The sequence below is a fragment of the Numida meleagris genome, chromosome 4 (genome assembly GCF_002078875.1).
Source record: "Numida meleagris isolate 19003 breed g44 Domestic line chromosome 4, NumMel1.0, whole genome shotgun sequence".
Taxonomy (NCBI): domain Eukaryota; kingdom Metazoa; phylum Chordata; class Aves; order Galliformes; family Numididae; genus Numida; species Numida meleagris.
Genome location: NC_034412.1, coordinates 19,552,137 through 19,563,986, shown reverse-complemented (window position 1 = coordinate 19,563,986; position 11,850 = coordinate 19,552,137). Strand labels below are relative to the sequence as shown.

The window sequence follows — 11,850 nt, the reverse complement described above, 5'->3', positions numbered from 1 at the left end:
GCCACAGAAAAGGCCTGCGAGGGACATCCGACCTGCAGTGCTGCCCTGGGGCAGCGGGACACGAGCAATGAGGGGGGAAGGGCCATCAGGCCTGGTAGCACCACAGCATGGCTGCAACATGGGGAGCCCTGCAGAGCAGCCCCAAAACCCCACGGGCACTGAGAGGTTGGGGCACGTCCGAGCCCTCGCAGTACAGCCACAGCCCTTCAGGAAAGAACGAGCGCTTTTAATTGGTGACAAGGCACCTTCAATAACTCCAGCAGATGCTGCCATTTAATGCGGGTTGGCGTATAACTTTATAATCGGACCATATTGCTCCAATTACAATTTAGCCTATAGTCCTCTTGGGTTTGTCTTTTATTTGTCTTTCAGTGCCAAGCACAGCAGGGAGGGGAGGTGGGAGAAGATGGGCTCGTGCCTGTCCCACCTCCTTCAGTGCCGCATCCCCGGTGGGCAGCCAGCAGCCTTCAGGACACCCTGTGCCCTGCTGCTGTGACACGTGGCTGCCACCAGACACTGGGGACAAACCCCAGGTGACCCACACGTACCCCACAGCATTGCTGCTCCTCCTCAGGATGCTCGATGCCCATCCCATCATCATCCTCTTCTCTCAGTAGGGCAAAGCAGGAGTTCCCCCTTCTGATGATGACCCAGTCCAGCCAGCCCCAGCTTTGGGTGCTAGGGCAGCAGGTGCAGGAAAATTTTTTGCCTCTGCATGGCCTTCCCAAATGCCATTTTGTTCAGGCCGGGAGGTGGGAGAAACTTCTCTGGGCAACATGCAAAACCATGGCAATGTGTGGACACCCCATGGGAGCAATGGAGCGGCAGTGCTGGGCTCCCCCTGCATCCTGCAGAGCCCTGTTCAGCCATCAAGCTGTCAGCAGGGCTCCTGCAGACCCTATTAAAAGGATGTTCCTGGATAAGTTGCTCTGGGAACTTTAAGCACTGGCTGTAAATGTCTTCTGGTTACTTAAGGGGAAAACCTTGGGTGACCTTTGTAAGGGATATATCCTCTCAGCGCCCCAAATCCCAGAGGAGCCAAGAAACATGAGCATTCATTTAAACCACACCACTTGCCCATTAAATCAAATATCAACTCAGTTAAGGGCACACAAACAAGCTTAGCTCTGCCCTCAGTCAGCCACTGCCCATTTGCATTGCATATGCCAGAGGAGCTGCCAGGAAGGCTGGATTTCATGGCACAGGCGTTGAGGTTTCACGGCATCCATGCAGACAGAGCCTGAGGCAGCAGAGTCCTGGCAGCAGGAACCACAGCCATCAGAAACATCAGCTCTTAATGACCTCAGAGACATAATGAGGACTCCAACTCTGGATGCCAGGCTTGAGAAACCCTGCAAACCCAACCTCCTTGCCGGGGACTTTGCACACAGCAGAAAAGACTTCAGGGATGTGTTGACCCCACCTGCGTCACCTAAAAACTAAGGAGCATGGGAAGATGTGGCAGATGATCCATTCCTGGAGACACCCAAGGTGAGGCTGTTGGGGCTCTGAGCACCTGATGGAGCTATAGGTGTCCCTGTTCGTTGCAGGGGAGTTGGACTGGATGGCCTTTAAAGGCCTCTTCCAAATCAAACAATTCTAAGTCCTTCCACCTCACCCCACGCACTGTCCCAGCAGTAACATTGATTTCTGAACCTATACTTACGTACATAGGTTCAAGAGCACTGGACTTCAACAGGCAGGCTGGGACACACCCTGAGAAGCACAGAGCCTCTGTGCTCACCGAGCACTTCCATCCAAGTCAGCACTTCCAGCGCAGCTTGGCCAAATGACTGCACACAACTGTTTTGAAATGCACTCTGTGTAAAAACCCATGCCAAGAAAATTCCTCCTTGTGGCTTTTTTTTTTTGCAGCAAGCAACCTCTGATAGGGATCAACGGGAATAAAGTCACTTCATTTACAAACCGGAGAGCCAAATCTGATATGCAGCAGAACTCGAGGTAAGTCAAGGAGTGATGGAACGCTGCCAGCTCCCTGAATGAATATTCATGGCCAGTGTTCACCGGTCTCTGAGCTGCAGATAACACAGCAGCAGATAGACCGCCTCTGGGAAGGGGAAGAGAAGGAACCAAGCTTATTTCATAATTTTTATTGAGTGCAATTCTCTCTTTAGTACAATATTCTCTGAAAGTTACCATTACAAACTCCGACAATTTTAACACAATCGACAAACCAGGGAAGGAGCAAAAAAAAAAAAAAAAAAAAAAAAAAAAAAAAAAAAAAAAAAAAAAAAAAAAGAACCAAAAAAACAAAACAAACAAAAAAGAAGAAATTACAAGGGGTGAAAACCTGTTACAGACAGCTCACGGGTTATGTACAGGACGGGGTGCTGCTGCAGCGCTGCAGGTCCCATCACCTCACGGCCCCGCAGACGTCCCTGCTCGTCCCACGGGCAGAGGAGGCGGCACTGTCGGTGCTTCCGTGCCCCTGCAAGGGAAGAGGGGGACAGAAGGTGAGAAGGAGCCATCCCCACGCAGAGCCCTGCAGAGCGGGTGTTGTAGAGCCACGATGCCGCTCAGGGTTGGTCAAAGCCAATTGTGTCTGCCAAGCACACCCACTGCTCTTCCAAAGTGAAAGGAGAGCAACCCCCAAAAGATGCTCTTTGCCATCTCCCGTGTCAAAGAGAGCACCCACCAGAAGAAGTAACCATCATCCAACAAAACCTGCTCTTTCCAAAGGAACAGAAGGCTGCCAAGGGAAAGCCAGGAGGCTGCAAAACCCAAACAGCGCTCTCCGGAGCACCTCCTTCTCCAAGCACCACACAGCAGCCAAACCCCATTACTCACTGAGCCCCTTCCAAGAAGCAGATGCTTTTAATATACAATTGCACCACGGAAACATAAAGCTAACATGTTAAACAACAAAGCAATTGACTGCTGCATCCCTTTGCTTGGGCAATGATAACCGGAGATTGCTGCCCCTGTGTGAACATGCCAGTGCTTTAAAAAAAGAATGCCAGCCGCAGCTGACATTTTGGTCCTATTAAAATTCATCATTCTGCTGAATGAAAATCTTTTCTAGCAAAGCCTGGTAGTAATGAAACTTTTATTTGATAATTTAGCGCTTAATGGGAAAAGGGGCATGTGAGAAAGGGGAAGAGAAACTGAGACAAAAGAAAGGAAGGAGGGAGTGGAAGGAAGGGAGGGAAGGAAGGAAAGAAATGGAGGAAATGGAGGGAAGGGAAGGGAAGGGGAGGGGAGGGGAGGATGAAGAAGAAAGAGGAAGGAAAGAAGGAAAGTGGTGCTAAGGGAAAATGTCATAATTGTGTATTTACTATGCATTCATTTTGGTGCCACATTCAGAGATCCAAGCTCAAAACACAAGCAGCAATACAAATTTGTAAAGTCACCCCATAGGAAGGCACTGCGAGCACAGGCATAGCCCCAGCTCGCAGGAGCAGAGCTCGAGCTGTCCCCATCGGCCATCCCTAGGGACAAGGGCAGCCACTGGCATGGGCCACACTGCCCGCTGCCAGTCCTTGCGCAGCGCTAATTGGCGTTGATAATTGCACTGATGCTGACCATAATTTCCCTGCCCTCTCTCCCCACCTTGGCAAGAGGGTTCAATTGCCTAACAAGACCCCTGGGGATAAGCAGCAGGCAGAAGAGTGAGCCCAGCCCGCGGGGAAGCTGCTCCTGGGCAACGTGTGCCAGACAGATGGACCAGAGGGAAAAAATGGGAGTGAGGACAGAAACCAAGGCTTGTTTATTTGGAGACAGAGAGAAAAGCTCACTCAAATTCATTTTTTAAGTGGATAGCGCAAACTGCACTAATCCCTCTAACGCTGATCCAGGGTTAATGCAGCCGTAAGTAGATTTTGCCTAATCCACTTCCACGGTTGCTCTGGAAGGGCACATCTGTTTTGGGAAGCACCTCGTTGGGCTAATCCACTTAAACACACGGGGCGCTTGGCTCAGATTAACCTCCACAAGTGCTCCCATGTGAGAGGGTGACCCCCTCCATGGCCACGCCACCCAGCACCCCTCCCGGAGCTTTGGGCTCTTCCCAAATGGAGAGGATTTGCCCAAGAAGGTGTCCTTCCACAGAACACAGGGATGAATGCACGATTTGAAGTCCCAACCCCACCCCCGACCCCTCCATCGGCTGCTTAATGGGATGGCACATAAAGAACCACTGGGAGGTGCTGGTGCAGGCTTCTGGGGGCAGGGAAAGGAGCATCACAGGCATAAGAAGCCTACAGGCTCATAAGCAGCAGACTGGGCTCGCTCTTAGTTAAAAATCGGCCGCCTGCTGCTTTCATTGCCAGCTCCGCTCTGACTTGCAGCAACATTTAAATTAAATATACATAAGTGCTTTCAAAGAACTGTTAATTTGAAGGTCATTAAATGGCACAAAGCGCATTCCTTTCCTTTCTAGAAAGAGGCACATAATGCTGCTATTAGCACACACTCCTTTTCTCTGTCCAAAGCACGGTCCTGCCTTGCATTCCCTCTACTGAGCAGAGCCCACTACCACTGCCTACTGGGGAGAGCAAATTCCAGGGAAACACCGCATCTGGATAGCAGAGGGGATCTCACACCCAACTCCCAGGCGCTGCCATAGATACACACAGAAGGAATATCATTTCTGAGCCGTCCCTTCCAATTTAGGATCAAGGAAAGAAACTCCCATGCCAAGCACAACATAGATCAGGTGATATAAAACGAGAACTTTCCGTTTGGTATTGTTTTTTTTTTTTTCTTTCCTCACCAAAACCATTTGGCAGAGTCTCCATCAGGCTGCAGAGCATCCAGCTGGCCCAAATCTGCATTCCTCCTTGGTCCAATGGACAAGCGACAGCAAGGCAGAGTCTCCTGCTCAGCTCCACGCTGGAGCACCAGCACAGCTTCCCTGTCCATGTCCGATGGGAGAGACTTTTGGAAAGACCTGGACGGTACAGTTGCATGGCTACGGCCAAGCACCTGGGATCTCCTGTGTGCAAACTCCTCTAAATCCAGGGGTGATGACTATCAGCCAGACCTGCTCAGCTCTGGCAGCACCCAGGATGCTCCAGGCCCTAATGCTTCCACCCCAGCTCTGGCTGGAGGAACAAGGAATGCCCAAAATCTCGGCAGGCACCAGGCCAGGCAAGACGTGGTGACCACCGTGGGCACCCCCTTGACAGCAGCTCCCTTGCCAACAGTGCTTCAGCCCTGGAGGAACTGCCCAGCCCCATCCCAACTCCTTGCCCAGCCCTGTGCCCTGGAGGTGTGATGCTGCTGCAGGGGACAACCCCAAGCCTTGGTGTCACCACAGTAACTCCAGCACGAGGCCAGTGACAAAGATAGGGCACAGGAACCGCCTGCCCCAGTGCAGTTCAGGAGGTGCCAGATACATGCAACTCGGTGCTAAAACAGACTGCGGTGCTGCCGCATCGCGCTTGGCCCTGGGTGCACAGCCACAAAGGTGGAGGTTTGATATTTAGCCCGTGTCACTGCCATCCTTCCCTTTAAGTGTCTTTTGCTTCCTTCTAATAAAAAAGAAATCATAAAAAAACCACAAAGGATCCATCAGCGGCAGCGAATACCAATGTGCGAGGCGGCGTGTTAGTATGCGCAGCACCCACCCCTTCTGCATGCTGTGTGTGCAGTGACAACATCCCAGCATGCAGATTGAGGCCGTGTTGATCCCAAGGCACGGCAGCCGTCCAGCCAACAGCACAAGGAGCAGTCCTGCCGCTGTAAACGAGGTGTGTTTTTCCCTGCCTTTCTCTAAAGGGAGCTCAGCAAGGTGAAACAAGCTCAGTCCTGCATTGTGTGACCACAATGGGTCATGGATGACTAGGGAGAAAATGTGGAGGAGCAACAGGCACCCAACACTGGGGCCTTTTGTTTGTCAGCATGCCAGCTTCCATCCTCCTGCCCTACGTCCTAAGGGCAGAACCCCGGCAAGAGGAAGTCCTGGAGGCCCCAACACTCACACACAGGGCATGGGTGAAGGAAGCAGGATCTGCCCTTGGGCTGATCATGCAAGGTACCTCCCTGGTGTGCATGGGCGCAGGGCATCCCAGCAACATGGATGTGGGACAAACCCATAGCACAGACATGGGGCAGCCCCAGAGTATGCCCACAGTACAGGCAGGCAAGGGGCATCCTCATGGAGGAGATGGACATAGAGCACCCCTGGGGCATGGACAGATGTGTGCTGCACAGGAGGAGGTTGAAAGGCTTCTTATGAACACCTGAGCCACCATGGTAAGGCCAGGAGGAACCGTGCAGCCCCAGCACCTTATGGCAGCGATCCGCAGCCCCCAAGGCCCCGCTTCCACTGCCCGCCTCGGTGCTGGCAGCAATGGATCTCTACAAGTCGCACACAGCCAGTTAAGTAAAAGCCTTATTAAGAGTCCGTTCATTTTATAAACTCTCCACACGATCCACAGAGGGAAGTCAGATTGCCCAGACTTACAATATTCTGTGTAAACACTGACATGCATCCAGTAATTTTAACTAGATCAATTTGCAAAAGAGACTAGCAGTAGAACAAATGAAAAATCATTAAAAAAAAAAGTCAAATTAAACACAGGGAAATATTCACTGGAAGTGGCTTCAAAGAAGTGAGCGGAAAAATACAGAAAAGGATGAGAGGTACACGAGACAAATGGACCTACCTCTGAAGCCATGAAACCTAAGTCTGTAACTCAATATCAAAATCCTTAGGTCCACAAGATGGGGGAAATAAAGTTCTCCGTAGCCATCTCCTGCAGATCCCTGAGGCTCTGGAGGCCTCAGCAGTCTCTTTCCCAGAGCATCTCTCCTCCTCCTCCTCCACAACCCTGTACCCACACACCGCGGTTGGTTTCTCCTCCTCCCACCTGCATCGGGGTCGGTGGTGATCTCTGGTCACGGGCAAGCAGCAAGTCCACAGTAGGTTGACAACGTACACGCGCGCACACACACACATGGGAACACCTCTTTCCATTTGCCATGATGGATTATTTTTTTTTGTACGTTTTTTTTTTTCCCCTTTTTGCAAAAAAATGCAAGCAAAAGAAAAAAACCAAAGTTTTTCTATTGAAGGTACATCTCTTCTTCAATATGAAGACATTAACTGGATTGCGTCGGATCCCCCATGCAGTGGTCAGTGAAGTCCTTTGGTAGTTGGCAGAGCGACACCTGGACAGCACAGTCAGTGGCTGCGGAGGTTTCTACCAGGCCGTGAGCAGAGAAGAGAGTGGGGCAGCGGGAGGGGCCAGGCAGGAGGGAGTCAAGGAAGAAAAGAAGAGCAAGGCGGTCACTGCCGGTGGCTTCTCTGGATGGGAAACCCAATGCGATGCCACTCCCTCTCCCAACAGCCCCTGCCTCCTCCTCTTCAGTTTTGACTACTGCTCACTGGTGGTGGGATTGGAGTCTGGTCTCTAGGATTTAGGTTTGTTTCCCCAACACACACTGGTTTGTCTTCATTGTTGGTTGGGGTTTGTTTTTTGTGTGTTTTTTTTTTTCATTTTTTAAATATATGATTTGTACATATTTATACTTATTTATACGCTGTTCCCCGTGACATCGGTAAGTGTGCTTCTGTTGGTGAGGGATGGAAGTCACCAGGCCGAGGCAAGTCCCAGGAACGTCCTCCGTGATCAGGCACAGCCCCGGCCGCAGCCGCCCCTCTCCAGCTGTGGCCCCACAGCTCCCATCAGTTCCTCCCCTCCCACCTCCGCTGCCTGCCCTCCCTGTCCCCTCCCCGTTGAGCAGGGGATGTCACGCCATTGAGGTCGGAGACTGACTCATCTGCACGCGCATGGACTGGATGCTGTTCAGGATCTTCTTCTGGTGCCCAGCCAGCGTTACTCCTATTCTCAGGAGGTCTCTGCAAGACAGACAGACAGAGGTATGTCAACAGACAGCTGTGCTGACCGGCCCCACAAGCCAGCACCCACGCGTTGACACCAGACTTACTCGGATGTCATCTGTGCAACCAGCTGGAGGGAGGTGAATCCAGCGCTCAGGAAGTTGTCTCTATACTGGCTCATCTTGACGGCGCTCAGCCAGTCTTCTACTGAGGTAAAGGCAGTGAAATCAGGGATAGAGCGGTCGAGGAGGGGCTGAGAAGGCCTGGAAGGGGACAGAAAGGCATCGAGATGAGGGCACAATTCCCAAGTTCTGGCCTCAGCAGAAGGCCAGATGCAGCACCACATTCAAGGACTCACACAGCGGTGATGGTAGCCACAGTTTTGAGGCTTGCCGGGTTGCGGATCATTTTGTCGAGAGTGTTGACAATCTCGGCGAAGCGAGGCCGGGTGTTGCGGTCCTTCTGCCAGCAGTCCAGCATCAGCTGGTGCAGGGCAGCCGGGCAGTCCATGGGCGGCGGGAGCCGGTAGTCCTGCTCAATGGCATTGATGACCTGCAGAGCACAGAGCAGTGTGTGAGGAGCAGGATGGCACGCGGACAGTGCTGCCAGCCTGCTGCCACCGGCAAAGTGAGCGGGAGGAGCTGCGGCAGGAGGTTAATCTCCACTCTGATGCTCCGCGCACCGCAGTTCCTCCCAGCAAAGCGCTGCCGCTCATTATCTCGGCGGATTGCATTGGAGTGTGGCAGTCGCACTTCCAAAGCTCTTTCCCAGCTTGCAAACTCTCTGAACATTTTCAAAGGCGCTGCAGCTTCCTGAAGTCCAATTACCAGCCCACTGGCTTTTCTTCCCAGATTCCCTCCCGCCATCCCTCTCGCTTGTCAGCCTGTTTCATCTCAGAAACTGAGAGCTGCCGAGGCTGCGGGGTCTGGAGCAGCTCCAGCTCCACCTCAACCTCACTTTTTTCCAGTCAGGCAGAGCGGCAAGCCCCCAGCACTTACGTCCTGGTTGGACATGTCCCAGTAGGGCCTCTCCCCGAACGACATCACCTCCCACATGACGATGCCATAGCTCCAGACGTCACTGGCTGACGTGAACTTGCGGTAAGCGATGGCCTCTGGTGCTGTCCATCGCACAGGGATCTTCCCACCCTGCGAAAAACAGGAGCTGGTAAGCCACAGCCATGCCCAAAACACCTCCATGGATTGATGTTGTAATTCCCAGGGGACAGCAGGGAAGGGCTGGCCGGGGACACCCTCTGAAAGCCCCTAGAATGGCGCTGCCACCCAGTTGCAGTAGGGACAGCGACAGCATCCCAACACTTTGTAGCCCACACACGCATTCTGCTCAAGTTAAAGAGTGCCTCACGGTCAAGCACAGCCCAGTGCTCCACGAAATGACAGCAGAAAGCCAAAGAATGAAGGTAAAAGCACAGAAACGCACAGTATGTGCCCCAGGGCAGAACTGCATTGTAAATTGTTGCACGCTATTGTTTCCCCTAGCCCTTCCAATGAAGCATCAGCTGCTCTTTAAGGCTGAATGGTAAAAATTTTATTTGAATAACTATAAATGGAGAAATTAACTGCTAGGTTGTTTTTCCTGCCTTTTCCCCAGAGCTAAAAACCTGCTGTGGGAGGCAGAGTGATGTAATCGCAGGCACAGCATCATTTCCCTGCTGCCGAGGAGATCTATTATGGCCTAAATTAAATAAAAACACAGATGAGATAATCTCTTTTATCTCTGAAGGTGGAAAAAGGCTACTTCAGGCCTCTTCTCAGTTACTGCTGAGGTCTTTACACCAAAACCTGAAGTGTTTCTGCTCAAAGGCTACCAGATGGGTCTGGGCAGGGAGTGGATCAGAGCCCAGTCAGAAACCCAGCAGCTCCCTTTTCCCCCCCAGCAGCAGCATGACTCTCTTGATCCATTTACTTCAATCTGATGAAATCCCAATTGTTTCATCTCCTCAGGCTTCTGTCGCAAACTACACTACACTGAAACACACCTGGGCACAGCCTGGCAACACAACAAACCGCTTTGCAGGGGTCGATGTAGGACATGCACACTCACTCTTGCACCCAACCTATGCTTCTCCTCGCTGTCTTGGTGTCTGCCTGTAGTAGATGCACTGCCTCCAGCTTCCCCCGAGGCATGATCCTGCCATGTGTTGTACCGCCACATTATGAATTGTTTGCAAAGTGTTAGGAAGGTTATTAGCTCTTTTAATAACTGATTAATCAATTAGAGAGCCCAGCAGGTCAGCAGGGTGCTCACAGCATTCTCATCTGCTCATCCATAACACCGATGATGGCCTTGCCCAGGGGGTTTATGTGGTGCAGACAGTGCCTAGTGATGTATACCCTGGTCCCACCTAACCCCTTGGTTTGTCAGGACAGAGCAGAGAGGTGCTTTGGGAGCAGGGAGACAGAAAACTCATAGAGAAAGGATGGAAAAGAGGATGATGTGGGGGGGAAGGGGAATAAGAAAAAGCAGTGTCAGTGGCCACTTCCCAAACAAGGCAGCAGCAGAGCAGCAGATCCTTCCCTGCTGATGGAAGGAAAGCAGCAAGAGGAAGTAAGGAGTGGATGAGGGCAGGACCTGCCCCTCTGAGCACCACCAGCAGGTGCAGTGCAGCATGGATGACGCTGGGCAGATCTTTGCCATTTTTAGTGAACTGGACTCAACAGGAGGCTCACAGATTTGCCACTGTGGGAAGCAAGGTACGTACCAAGGAGCTGGTATAGGTGGGGTCGGACGTGTCATCCTGCAGGTAGCGCGAGAGGCCAAAGTCTGACACTTTGCACACCAGGTTGCTGTTGACCAGGATGTTCCTGGCCGCCAGATCCCTGTGGACATAGTTCATCTCTGCCAGGTACTTCATCCCAGCAGCGATCCCTCTGAGCATCCCCACCAGCTGGATCACCGTGAACTGCCCATCATTTTGCTGTGATCGAAAAGAGCACAGGTGAGGATAATGGAGGCCTGGGCTCCCAAACCCTGTGGCCAACAGACAGTCCCCTTCACCTCACCCGCAGGAACGAGTCCAGGGCCCCGTTCTCCATGAACTCCGTGATAATCATGACTGGTCGGCTCTTGGTCACCACCCCTTCCAGCCGGATGATGTTGGGGTGGTCGAACTGCCCCATGATGCTGGCTTCACTCAGGAAATCCCGGCGCTGCTTCTCTGAGTAGCCAGCCTTCAGCGTTTTGATGGCCACGTAGATCTCCCGCTTGCCAGGCAACTTCAGGCGGCCTTTGTACACCTCTCCAAATTCCCCTAAAAGAGCAAGATCACCTGTTACCATCCCCATACAAAACTGCATAGAACAACAGCACCTGGTCATCCAAGCCAGATGGCTGAGAGGCATCAGCCAGCTGGCACCCACGGGTGCTCCCCTCTACAAACCTCCATACTCTTTGAAAGGTGCCAAGGGCATGGCTAGGCTTACAGCCTCCTCCAGGCTGGCAGAGCCCATTGCCAGAGCCAGGGGCTGCCCTTGGGAATTCCTCCCAGAAAATCTGCACAGCAAAAGCACCAACTGTTAAGGATCGCATCAAGTGTGAGGTGCGAGCGCACTGACAATCACGGCTACCTCTTTGCACATAACTTATCTAGGAAGGGAAAATAATTGGGCTGTTTTCATTGCCGCGCTCTGATTTAGAACACAGAGAAAGCTCCCTCTCATTTCCACTGGGAGAGCTTTTCCTTCACCAAGGTGAAGTTTGTCTGCAGAGGGATTACATTTAAGCCAGGCTTAGAGCTGCTTTGCCTTGATGAGCAGCAAAAGGCAGCCGATATGTTGCCAAAGTTGATCCTGACTGAAACAGCTCACTGCTTCTTTGCAGCTTCCCTCCACCTTCACGCTTTCCCTTCTATGAGCATGACACAGTTATTTAAAAACTGCAATAAGGCACCACAGATAATATATAGATATGTGTATGCATGTATTCCCATACATATGGATGGGAATATGGCACAGACTAGAGTGAGATCTGTTTTTTTTCTTGTAATCTCACGGAAGTAAACTAGGAAATCCCACAGCTGCCCA

The 11,850-nt window shown here is 51.9% G+C and overlaps 1 protein-coding gene across 1 annotated transcript in view; it reads right to left on the bottom strand.

Annotated features, from left to right (window-relative positions):
* EPHB1 (EPH receptor B1) overlaps positions 6,940–11,850 on the bottom strand; it is a 43,457-nt gene continuing 38,546 nt past the window's right edge. Inside the window, exons 11-16 of the mRNA XM_021394351.1 lie at positions 10,831–11,078; positions 10,530–10,745; positions 8,806–8,955; positions 8,166–8,359; positions 7,915–8,070; positions 6,940–7,825 (exon numbers count right to left, since the gene is read on the bottom strand). Of these exons, the coding sequence (XP_021250026.1) occupies positions 7,717–7,825; positions 7,915–8,070; positions 8,166–8,359; positions 8,806–8,955; positions 10,530–10,745; positions 10,831–11,078 (1,073 nt within the window). The 3' untranslated portion in view covers positions 6,940–7,716. The remainder of the gene's footprint in view (positions 7,826–7,914; positions 8,071–8,165; positions 8,360–8,805; positions 8,956–10,529; positions 10,746–10,830; positions 11,079–11,850) is intronic.